The 12,092-nt window shown below is 35.0% G+C and overlaps 1 protein-coding gene across 1 annotated transcript in view; it reads right to left on the bottom strand.

Moving 5' to 3' along the window:
* Positions 1 to 4,156, bottom strand: part of LOC136806128 (fibroblast growth factor receptor-like 1) — a 32,432-nt gene extending 28,276 nt beyond the window's left edge. Inside the window, exon 1 of the mRNA XM_067062695.1 lies at positions 4,010 to 4,156. Within this exon, the coding sequence (XP_066918796.1) occupies positions 4,010 to 4,097 (88 nt within the window). The 5' untranslated portion in view covers positions 4,098 to 4,156. The remainder of the gene's footprint in view (positions 1 to 4,009) is intronic.
* Positions 4,157 to 12,092: the final 7,936 nt, after the last annotated feature.

Raw genomic sequence — 12,092 nt, 5'->3', positions numbered from 1 at the left:
AAAACGGACAAAAAATGTCCGCGCGGTAACTGGCAGCTACGGTCGAAAAGGTGTATTGTTCAATCGTGTCACTTTTATGAAAACGTTAATTATGGTATACCTCAGTAGAAGAATGGTAACCTGATAACAGACTGTCAAGATCCTCATACGGGCATGGTTAACTTCTGAAGATGTTTGAAAATTAACCATCTAAGGAAAATATCCACTTTCATAACAAGAGTCATAACATAGTCAAGTGCCGCGATCTTAAAAAGTTATCCTTTTTTCCAGTACGGCAACCTATTTCCACGCAATCGTGCAACTTTGTTGTCATTCCCAGTCCTTTGAAACGAGCGCTATCCTTACGAAATCGAGATAGTATATTCGTCAGATGATGGATCTGATTAAATGATGCATCAGGTTAAAGAATGGTTACATAAAATATACTTTTTTTCGTTTGCTTACTCATCAATTTTAATTCACAAGCTTTGTGGAACAAAATTGGTCAGAAAAAGGATAAGAAAAATTTTTTGGCTTAATCAGCATAATATAACAAAAGGCAGACATTGCCCTGATATGAAATATGTGTCAGGTATGAAACGGGAACACTTATGTAAAAATAAAACCTTTAAACCGAGTCGGCTGACAGAGTCGGTCGACAAAGTACAAAGTGGGTATTGCAATAAGAAAAAATAAAAGGTACAAACCAAAGGATTTTTCACTGCAGTATTAAAAGAACTTTTATGAGGTTCTAAAAGCTTTGATCAACGGAAGAACATAGGAGAAAAGAAAAGTATATCAAATTTAATGCACATATTATTAATTGACACTTATCCCTCTTTTTAAAGTGGTTTGCAATCAAAACTGTTTTGATCACTAAAAGTTTAAAATCAAAGTAATCAAGTCAGAAAATCCCAATATGTTCTATACAGGGTGTCCCGAAAAAAAGTATCGAGTCGAAACACAACTATGAATACTTCTACTAGTAGAAAGTTTTAATGCGTATATTCACAAAATTGTATTTTGAGCTCTCTCTCATTTTGTTATGACTGAGATTTTGTTCTTTGTGCATTCAAAATAAACACTAGGTTATGCTATAGTCTAAGCAACTCACCTGTATGTAAAAAAACAGCCAAAAACCGAAGAAAATTCGCAAACGGATTTTTTTGCCGGAAAGAGTCTACTAATCGTTTCTTCGAAACTCTCTTGTCGATTTATCCCTGTAAACCGCCATAACGGCTCTAAACTTAGACGATGCTATCGTCCGCGGACAAAATTTCCGCCTGACTGCTAATTTGTTAGCCTATACTAGACGTCACCCGCGTTTTTTCTACGCAATTAACGTCTATTCCACTTTCCACTTTTTCGAATATTTTGAGCCCAGGTTTTCGGGCTCCAAACATTCGATTTTTTGACGTCACTTTAAACTTTTAAAGCTCTTGCAGTAGTGAAAAAATCGAATCTGCGTCAAAGCACTTGAAAGGCTTCTATTTTTCAAAAATCATCAAAGTGGAACTCACTAAGAAACGGGATAAAAAATCCCGGTTTTTGGTAAGGTGCTCGCTACTAATTTGTGTGTTCGAGGTTATTCTTTATTATTAGAATTCGTCTTAGACTATAGCATAGTCTACTCTAAACTCTGCGCATGTATATTTTCCCGCCCTTAATATCCCTGTAAAGGCCGGTCTCCACTTGCGCGCGCTGCGATCGCAACTTTGGCTTCAATCATTTTTGCTTGGAGAAAAGATTACGTCATAAAAACGCAGCGCGCGCTTGGAAAAAAAGTTGAATGTATTTCAACTTTTTTTTCAAGCGCGCGATCGTTACGTCATATCGCACCAATGGAGTTGCTTCATTTTTCTTTTGACCAATAGCGTGGAAGCTTTGCTCAAAGAAGAGCGATCGCAGCGCGGGCAAGTGGAGACCGGCCTTTACGGATGGTAACACCATATAAATAAATACTAACAATCGAAACCCGAAAACGAGCGGAAACAAAGCGGAAATTATAATGTTTGAATAATTGTTCGAGTGAAAGAAAACATAGCGAGCACCTCACTAAAAACTGGGATTTTTCATTTCGTTAATTGCGTAAAAAAAACGCGGGTGACGTCTAGTATAGGCTAAACAAAACACTTTTGTTGATGATAAATCTAATATTTACTACAGTTTAAATCCAGTCAAAGGAACCGGGCTAGACGACCGGAAAACACCGCGTCTCAAAAATATTGAAAAGAAAGTCTACATTCTTTATCATATGATGTGTTCAAATCTCACCGCTAAATAACTTCTTAGAAAATGGCCTAATCTGACCCTGATAATATATAAGCCAACTGGCCGCGACAGATTTCGCAAAAATACACACTTTTTTATAAGAATCAGTAAAGTCTTGGCTGAGCCTGAGACTATTCTTGATTACCAAATGTGAGGCTGGTGTTCTTATGAAATTGTTCTTATAAATAAAAAAGCGTGTAATTTATGGATAACAGCACTATTCTGTTTTTGTGGAATCCAAAGAACGGAATTTTCAAATTTATGACACAATAAAGTCCTCTATGATGATGGTGATACACGTTTTTTATTATAAGAGCATCCAAAATTTTTGAAGCCTTCAGATGTTCTTAACTTTTTGAGTTTTAAGCCTAAAAATGCTCTTAACATGTTCTTATTTTGACCATTGTGTGAATGTTTTTGACCATTTTCCTGAGAAATTGGGTGTTTTCGAATCCACAAAGCCTTAATATGTTCTTACCTTGTTCTTAACATTTTGGTCATCGAAGACTTATGTTCTTATATAGTTTGTTCTTATAAAAAAGAACGTGTATTTTAGTCCAGTCTCTATAAAGGTTTGGCGTTGGCGCCAAGCTACCCCTACTCTTGAAATGTGTAAGTTGAGATTATGTCAGTTTTCCTATCCCAGCTGGCACACAACGTTGTTTCAACGTTGATCTTACGTTATATTGACGTTGTGAACGTTAGATAAAGGTTGAAAAAACGTTATGTGCCAGCTGGGATCGGAAACACCCAAAAAAGCCAGAATTCAACCCATGTCTGTTTATATCAAAAAATAAAGAACTAAATTACAATAGCTGTACGGTGTTTCATACTTGCGCAACATTCAGGCATAATGCAGTGTTTTGTAGATTTTAATTCATGTCTGCTTATAAAAATAACGGAACAGGGGTCGAATTCCGGTCTTTTCGGGTGGTATGATACCCAGCTGGCACAGAACGTTGTTTTAACGTTATTCTAATGTTCATATAACGTTAAATGAACGTTAAATGAACGTTGAAACAGCGTTGTGTGTCGGCTGGGTAAAGATCATAATCTTAACTTACTTATAATATAAAAATCACCCCCTGGAAATTTTTCCCGGATTACCCTCTGGAAATGTTCGTCCTGCCTAATGTATGAATATAAAATCTTAAATGTTTTGTCTAATCTAACAGCAAACAGAACAACCAATTCGTGTCATCCCTGTTTTCTAAATCATGATTTTTTTTATTTGCTTGCAAAGACCCTATGTTACTATTTTTAAAAGTTCAGTTTGCATAAGCCCGTTGACTTTTTAAGCTCTAATAATTTGAATTTCCTGTTGTTCAAAAAGCTTTAGAATTTATCAGTTTTTCTAAGCAATGCCAGTGTCGAAGCGTTACCAAAAGTAACTAAGGCGTAACATTCTACGATCAGTAGCATGGTGACAGGAGGGGGGCCTGGGTCAGGGAGAGCAACTTTTTTGAGAGTATTTTCACATTCTTATATAAAGTAAAATCATTATAATTTATATGCGAAATTTTATGACTTGTATACTTGTATTCAATCTCCAAAACCTATTCAATCATTTTGGGAATCGAATATCTATTGATTGAACAGAGAATTTTTAGCTTATTTCAAATAGTCTAAGCTCAGTTTAGATAATGAATTTTGAGGATTTTTACTTTATATAAAAATTTGTCCGCTTTCTTTTTGGACACACTTTAAAACTTAATATACAAAGAAAGCAAAAGAAGGACGAAAGAAAAAAAAAACTCACCAAATTTCTGCTTGGAAGCTTCAGTTGAACCAAACACGAAACAAGTTGTCAAAGCAACGATAAATCCAATCTTGTATACTGACATCATGAATTACTCTTTCCTCATAAAATGCGTTTGTAAATCTTTAGTGTTTGTGATTATATACAAAATCTAAAAAACGAAAGATACAAAATTTGTTGCTTTTCTTTTCAGCTAAAGTAAATTACCTGCCATTACTTATCATCACTGAGTTTCATATAAAGCCTGAAGGCATTTTCTCCCATCTCGGCCACCCAAAATCTTTTTATCGGAGTTCTTTGAAATGATACGCGTTTTTTTATGTTTGTTTTTGCCATTTTTGTGTATTTTTGTCCATTTTCTTGAGAATTGGGTGTTTTAGAGTCCGGAAAGTTTTTAACTTGTTCTAAATGTTTCGGCCATAGAAGTCTTATGTCCAGATATAGTTTGCTCTTATAAAAAAAACGTGCATTTGTTAGGCGTCGTTAAAGGTTAGGCAAAATTTCAATATAACAGTTTCTTTGCAGGCACCACTTTAAAAAGAACTAATATCGAAGAAGGCAGATATAGCTCAGGATTTATAAAAGTCAGTGACCCTCGCAGATCCATTCATGCGTCGATCCAAATTACGGAAAGATTAAAAATCGCTCTCTAAACGAATATTTCTGACAGAAATAGTAAAAAAACAAGTGTGGTAAATCAATGCCATAAGAGTACTCGATTAAGTGGAGAACCAGAACCATATATCAATATTTTAAAAGTTATCTTCCTAAAACTATTGACAAAAATAGTATCTAAAATTTCGCAATTCTATCTGATCAAACTTTAGATTTCGTTACAACCAAAAAATCAAATTTGCTTCTTATCCTAAGATTTTAGCTGTCTCCAAAGACGTCTTAAGTACAAGCCTGCAAAAATCAAAATAAGACTTTCAGCGCTTAAGGCCTAGATAATATGGTTTGTAAGCTTTAGTAAAACACGTTATCAATTAACAAGTTGTCGCTAAGCCTTGTCGAAAATCCTTAAAGAGAAGTTCAATATTTATCCCAACATGCTGTGCGAATTTACGTACTAAAAACGATAACCAATTACATTTCGATTTCAGAATGACCTGTCAATCAAAATATCTGGTTTCATGACGTCATATAGTAAACAATTATTCTGGGTATTGCCCGGGTATTACAGACGTTTCTACATAAACTGACATAAAGCAAATTTATATATGCCATGTTTTTTGCAGAATATAGTATGGGACTGCCAATCTTTAGGAAATTTTTACCACATGTGATTGCGGTTCGAAAGTAGATATGATTTGAAATTTTTTTTGAGAGGGGACCCGCGAATTAGGCCAGGCAAAAATTTCTCATCGGACCATTGACAAGATTGTTATATTTTAGGAAAAACTTTGCACTATTGGGACCCATATCTCATTGAGAGAGGAGCTGTAATATGCGCTATAACAACCCAACAGTGGAATCAAAAGCCAGCCTAGACGATGTTATCGTCCGTTACGGTGATAGTAAAGGCGGGAAAATACGGCGGTTGGAATGGCGTTATGGCGTTATACGGGAAAAATCGGCAGGAGTGTTTCAGAAATTCTACTGACTGTAAACGCTTTTCTGCAAAAAAAATTTTTTTCGGCTTTGGGCTTTTTTCTTAGATAGTAATTCGTCTTAAACTATAGAATAGTCTACAGCCAGCCTTCCTAAATCCTCATAAATCTTTATTTTATTTGTAAAAAAAGCACAGAGAAGATACCGCAGTTATTCCAACTTCCGTGAAAGAAAAAATGATGCAAATTCAAGGTTATCGAAGGTCATATTGAGTCACTTTATTAACGCCTTTTTATAATTTTGACCTTCCCCCATTTCTTTAAGAAAGTTTCCCTTTTTGAATTTAGCTAAAGCGGCTAAAACGATCCTATCGTCTACACAAGATCACTAAAAATGGGTGATTAATTTTGAAAATGGTGGTTAGCCCGGGGCCGGGGTGGAGTAAACAGTGGCGGAGGTGTTTACAGTGTTTGTTCCAAACTTTACCGCCACTTTTTTTCCCGTAAACCACCCTAACGCCCTGACTTTGCGCATATATATTTTCCCGAGCTTGCATAGCCCGGGTTCACTGAAGGCTTTCAGATAGCCTGAATGGCGCTGAAAAGTGGGTCGGTGTTATACAACAGACTCTATTTTTGCTTTATCTGAGCACACAGCAAATCCTTTCCGCTAGACCCTCTTGGGAGAAAAACGAACAGAAAATTACTAAATCAAGTTACCAATTTCTTTTAAAGTTTGGAGGTATTTTTGTATTTTTTCTTATGGACTCAGCACTATCAAAAATCATTAACACGCAAAGTTCAGACAGAAGAAGTAAACTCTAAAATTTCTTTAAACCAAGACTACTTCCCGGCAGTCAAAGTTTAACAAGACTTAGCAAGAAATAAGTCCAGAGTATTGTTAATGCACTATTAGAAGTTTGAAATTATAGAAATAAAGACGCTTTTTAATAAGAATGGTATTTTTTCAACTCAACATGAATATTCTTAACTTTTTGAGGAAAAATAATCATTCTGAAATATCTTTACGGTATTCTTAGGTTAGGATGCAAACCCAGCCTTAATGTAGCATGGAATATATAAGTCAAGCAAGAGTTGGGCATTTTTGTGATTATTTTTTAGCGTTGCTGGCGAACAATTGGCAATTTCATGGTAAAATGCTCTAAAAATAGTATTCTTAGTAGCTTCAGTCTAAATTTCACGATCATGAAATTCTTAGCATATTCTTATTTTTTTGGACAGTTTCCATCATGAATATTCTTTACAAAGTAAATTCTTATAAAAGAAAAAGCGTGTTACGATGTTACTCTTGGGTTTGTTTTTAAAGTTTTTTCAACATATAGCAAACACTCGCGTGATCAACATCAATTATCAACCTCGAATTGGCGCTAACAAGGATTATAATCAAAAAGGTTTCATTTGAGCTGTTATAGTTGCTAACGAAAGTCTTACGATATTCAATTCTAAATCTCATTATCTCCTCTTATAGTATATCAAACGGGATTTTCTAACGGGTCTAATTTTCACGCCTTTTTCGTGCGTAACAGAAAGACATTAAGGACCCCACGGTTAATAAATTAACGTACACCCAACGTTCAAAAAACGATTAATGACGTTTTTCATCATGTCTGTAGAGAGTCGAAATTTAATGTGGATAGTTCAGTAATCTGAGACTTTTAGTTGTTCTTCCGATTCGTTTAACAGAGTCAATGGCTAAGGGACTCAGCTGTACGCTACGGACTGGCGGGTTTAAGACAATAGAGCAAGTAACTCGGAGAGATGCGAAGGAGTGTAACGCTCGTTAAAAGACAATGAAATTACAATTACAAATCTCTTCCTCTGATAAGTTCGACGTGGTCTAAAACTGCCTAGGGGCTACGCACACCCAGAAAATAGTTCATGCAATATAAGTTGCGATTCAGAATCGAATAACGTTACCGCTTGGTCAAAAATGTTACACGTCTTTCTTAAAATAAGAACATCCAAAAGTTCACGCTATATTCTGAGCCCTATTGGACTATTTTTGAACTTTTGGATCCTTAGTCTTAAGTCTAGTGTTAAAACTCAGAGTTAAAACTCTACCCACCGGGGGGAGAGGGCATTCGATTTTGAAAACAACCGTACGTTCGGCCAAAAATCAGGTCTCTAAAATCGGACCCTTACAGTGGAAGAAAGATTTGGCTGAAAATCGACCCTTATGGTGCTATTTTTCTCAAATTTGACCTCAAAATTTGGTATTTTCTCAAATTTTACACCCTTACAGTGCACTTTTTCCCACTTGCTCACAAATCAACCCTTACAGTGCACTTTCCAAAGTCCAAAAAACCTACCCTTGAGGGCCGCACGTCCGGTAGGTCACTTACCTGGAGTGCCCCCCCAGGCTCTACCTTTCCAACCTAATTTAGAGCGCTTCCAAATCGTTTGTGGTTACAAGATTTCGTAGGAATTTCTCTTTTTTCTCAAATATTACGACCATGATTGTAGAAGATTCAGCTTTCCAGAAAATACACCCGTATTCCGATAACTTTTACATGTTTTAGATGTACTTTAAAGGAAGAAATTTTGGCGGGAATTTAATTTGGCAGATGGCAGAAAAAATAAATTTTTGGGGGAACTTGATTTCAAATCCGCCAAATCCACCAAATTTTCTTCCCGCCAAATTTCTTCCTTTAAGGAGGTTCACTAATGGTTGACGTATATTCGACGAACATACACAGGTACCTTCAAATTTAATTTACAACAATGTTCCTTAACCCTTTTAGTGCTAATGTCGTATATATCAGACATGGGCTATGTAGGAGGGCGAAGCCCTCCTGTAATGCCTAGTTTGAGTTAGAAATCGTCATTTTTGGTCTAACTTGTAGGAATCGGATAGGGCTTAATGGCCAAGCAAAAAAACATCAAAAGTGAGTCTTTTCAGCGAGATTTTAAGCTAAAAAGTAAAAAAATGCAAAAATTTGACAAAAATCCACTTTTTTAAGATTTTGACCGTTTTTTGACCATTTTTGGTCAACGAGTGATCCAAGAACCTCCAAAATTGGCCTTGATTAACTTGATTCTGTCCTCCAGCGAATTAGTTTGAAGTTTAACCCTTCGGCACTTTTCTATCATTGCTTTAATTTCCCTTACCTACCCCCCCCCTTAGCCGCCGCCCACCCCGCCCTTTCTGAATCGGACGGCGCTGAAGGCGCCTAAAAGAAAGAGGAGACTCTAAGCTATTCAACGGGCTATAAACGAGCTTCTAACTCCTTCTAGATCCGGAGATAATAAGCCTTTAAAGTTTGAACTAGCGATTTTCTTTAAAATTTTTTGACTATATAGTATTGTTTCCAAAAACCTGTCTAATCCTGGACAAATGTTTTGGACCGTAATACTTTACAAAAACTTTAATAAAAGGAAGTAAAGTTTGATATTCCCGCGTGTTAAAAGCTTGACTAGTGGGTGTAGTGGGGGAATCTGTGATTGGGAAAAATGGCAAATGGAGGGTACAGCATGTGCCACATATAAGGGTACCTTTTCTGGATTTCCAAAGTCCCACTAAGTGTTGTAAAAATCAGAAAATCAAATTTCAGTCCCTATAAGGGTCGGGGAAATAGGAGAACTTAAACGTTTTACCGGAAAGATCGAAATTTGGTCAAAATTTGTCAAATTTATCCCAATAAGAGTCGTAAAATTCACGAAATTTTCCTTTGTTTTATTCGTTTTAGTCCCGGTAAGGGTCCGGAACAAAATGCCTCATTCATGTCCTCCTGTCATAAATTTAGAAGTTCCGCCCTTCAGATCCACCAGCAAATGGTTCATAATGAATATTTAAACCAACACATGCAAAAAATGATACACGGGATTTACATTCAAACAAAAAACGACTTTAAAACAAATAAGTAATTTCACTTCAAAGTGTCAGAAATGGTTACTTTATGATAAAGCTTGAGAAATCTATACCCTCAAAATGGATCTAAAAAAAATTACTAAAGTTACTCAATTTCTTAGAAATCAGAAAACAACTAAAAAATATAGCAAAGAAAATAACTTTTTTATATAGCCTAAAAAAGATCTTAAAATGTTCTTTTTTTCACTTTTTTGTGAGTCTGCAAAGCCTATGTTCTTAACTTACTCTTAATAATTTAGCAATCAAACCCTTTTGTTCTTTTATACCGGGTGCGCCACAAAAAAGTTTCTCTCTTTGAAACTGATTTTCTCGAAATCGAAAAATTTTACAAGAATGATTCTTATTCCATTGGAAAGAAAAAAGATAAACTTAAATTTTGATGGGTCATTTGATAAATTCGGTTTATTATATCAAAAGTTATGCTCAATTGAATAAAAAAGTTACTTTCAGAAAGTGCCCGAAAACGTTAAAATCGACCTATCAAAATTTTTATTAAAAAACTAGCAATCGCAATAGGCTTTACATGATTAAGAGCATTTTTCAGTAAAAAACACATAAATTTTGAAACTGAAGGGTCGAAAGGATTTAAAATCTTCATCAAAATCAATTTAATTTAGCTTTACTGAAATTTTCCTCAGATTTTTGGTTCTAGACTGGATAAAGTCTATGTAAGGCTGGATCTACCTCGAAACCCATATTTAATGTATTTTTATGAATTTTACCAGATTATTTGGCCTTTTTCGACGAATTTTTTTCCTTTCATTGAAATTCAACCTTCCTTTAAATAACAAAAAGGCATTTTTGACAGCTAATTATCATTTTAATGACTGAAACGAAAATACTGATATATCGTATAATTATGCTTCTGTTTAATTTGATAGGTCGATTTTTAACGTTTTTGAGCATTTTCCGAAAGTAACTTTTTTATTCAATTGAGCATAACTTTTGATCTAATGAATCGAATTCAATAAATGACCCATCAAAATTTAAGTTTATTTTTCTTCTTTCTAATGAAATAGGAACGGTTCTTTTAAAACTTTCAGATTTCGAGAAAATTAGTTTAAAAGAGAGAAACTTTTTTGTAGCCCACCCGGTGCGGTAATACCTTATCGGGGAAAACTTCGTCGGGGAAAGTTTTCCCCGATAAAGTAGTTTGTTCTTTTTCCAAATTCCTAGCAAAGCGAGTAGCACCAATTTTGAGAAATTCTTTCGTTTTTATTCTGCTTTGTCAACATAGAGTTGTGCCTCCTTTTTATACACGTTTGTTGTTGTGTTTTAAGCACGTTTTTTTATAAAAACAGCCTTCGGATGTTGTTAACTTTTTAAGTTTTAAGTCTGAGCATATTCTTAACATGTTCTTATTTTTACCACTTTGTGAGCATTTTAGTCCATTTTTCTGACTGCAAAGGCTTAATATTCTCAACTTTTTGTTCTTAACATTTTGGCCAGCAAAGCCTAAGTGTTCTTATATAAATTGTTCTTATAAAAAAGCCTGTATCACAAGAAAGCTTATTTTTACTCATCAGCACAGGAACCATTGTAGTTACACTCGAAGCACATCTCATTCGCAAGTACAAGGCTTTGCATGTCCATGTTTATCTAGAGATTTTCATGACCAAATCATCATTGGATTTCAATGGATGGAGAATACTTTTGATGGATCTAAAAATTATTCAAAAGTTGCGTTTTATCACAAGTTAATGATAATTAGAGGGAAGTAAAAAAATTTTTCCTTCCCTTTTTTTTGTTGGTATTATGACACCCTTTTCAGAGGGTTGTGCAAAGCCAGAGGAATCTTTTTTTTTATCTAATGGTTTTGTGACAACATGAGACTAACCTGGACTAACAGTAATTTGTGCCGACGTCTATTCTACTGACACGTATGGCAGCGAAAAGTCCACTGACCAAACTTAACGTAATTATTGATATTTATACAGAATTTTGAGTTTTGGCCTTCAATATTGGGCTTAAATTGATATAAAAGAAATTGATATAAAAGACATTGTCCATCCGACACTTTTATTTCATTCCTTCGTTCAATAAAGTGGTCAAGTGTCAATAATGCGTTGATGAAAGCCTGTTTATAATTTTTTCGATTCACTATTACTCCTACTTTAGAATTTTATAATTACCAGTTTTTTCAGGCTGTACTGTGAAATATTGCCCTCGGTCAACATAACAATCTCGCAAGCTCGGTCGTTACTTAGCCTCGGCATGGAATTATTATAGACACTGGAAAAAAAACAGGTTGATTTTTACCAATTTCTCATGTACAAGCCTTATCCGCAGTAATTACATTATTGTTCACCCTCCTTCCACCATTAAATGATTTTTCGTAGCATTTTAATTGCATTTATTATCAAAATATACTTATCCAACTCCCAAATGAGACTTTAAGTTCTCCTCCGAGATTCAAACTCATCTAATTAATTACTAATTATACGTCTTTATGACGTTTTAAATTTCGAGAAAGATACAAAAACATGCTATGTATAAGAAATTGAATATTGACACCAGAAATTTTTAAACTTCAACCTCAAAAAATCCACCGTGCCACTACGTGCCACCAATAGATTTTCATACCACAGTGGAGCTATGAGACTCACGTCTAATATATGTCAATCTCAGCTCTTCTCGGAGATAT

Source organism: Clytia hemisphaerica, unplaced genomic scaffold, assembly GCF_902728285.1.
Source record: "Clytia hemisphaerica strain Z4C2 unplaced genomic scaffold, Clytia hemisphaerica genome assembly, whole genome shotgun sequence".
NCBI classification, from domain to species: domain Eukaryota; kingdom Metazoa; phylum Cnidaria; class Hydrozoa; order Leptothecata; family Clytiidae; genus Clytia; species Clytia hemisphaerica.
This window is presented reverse-complemented; position numbering and strand designations above follow the sequence as displayed.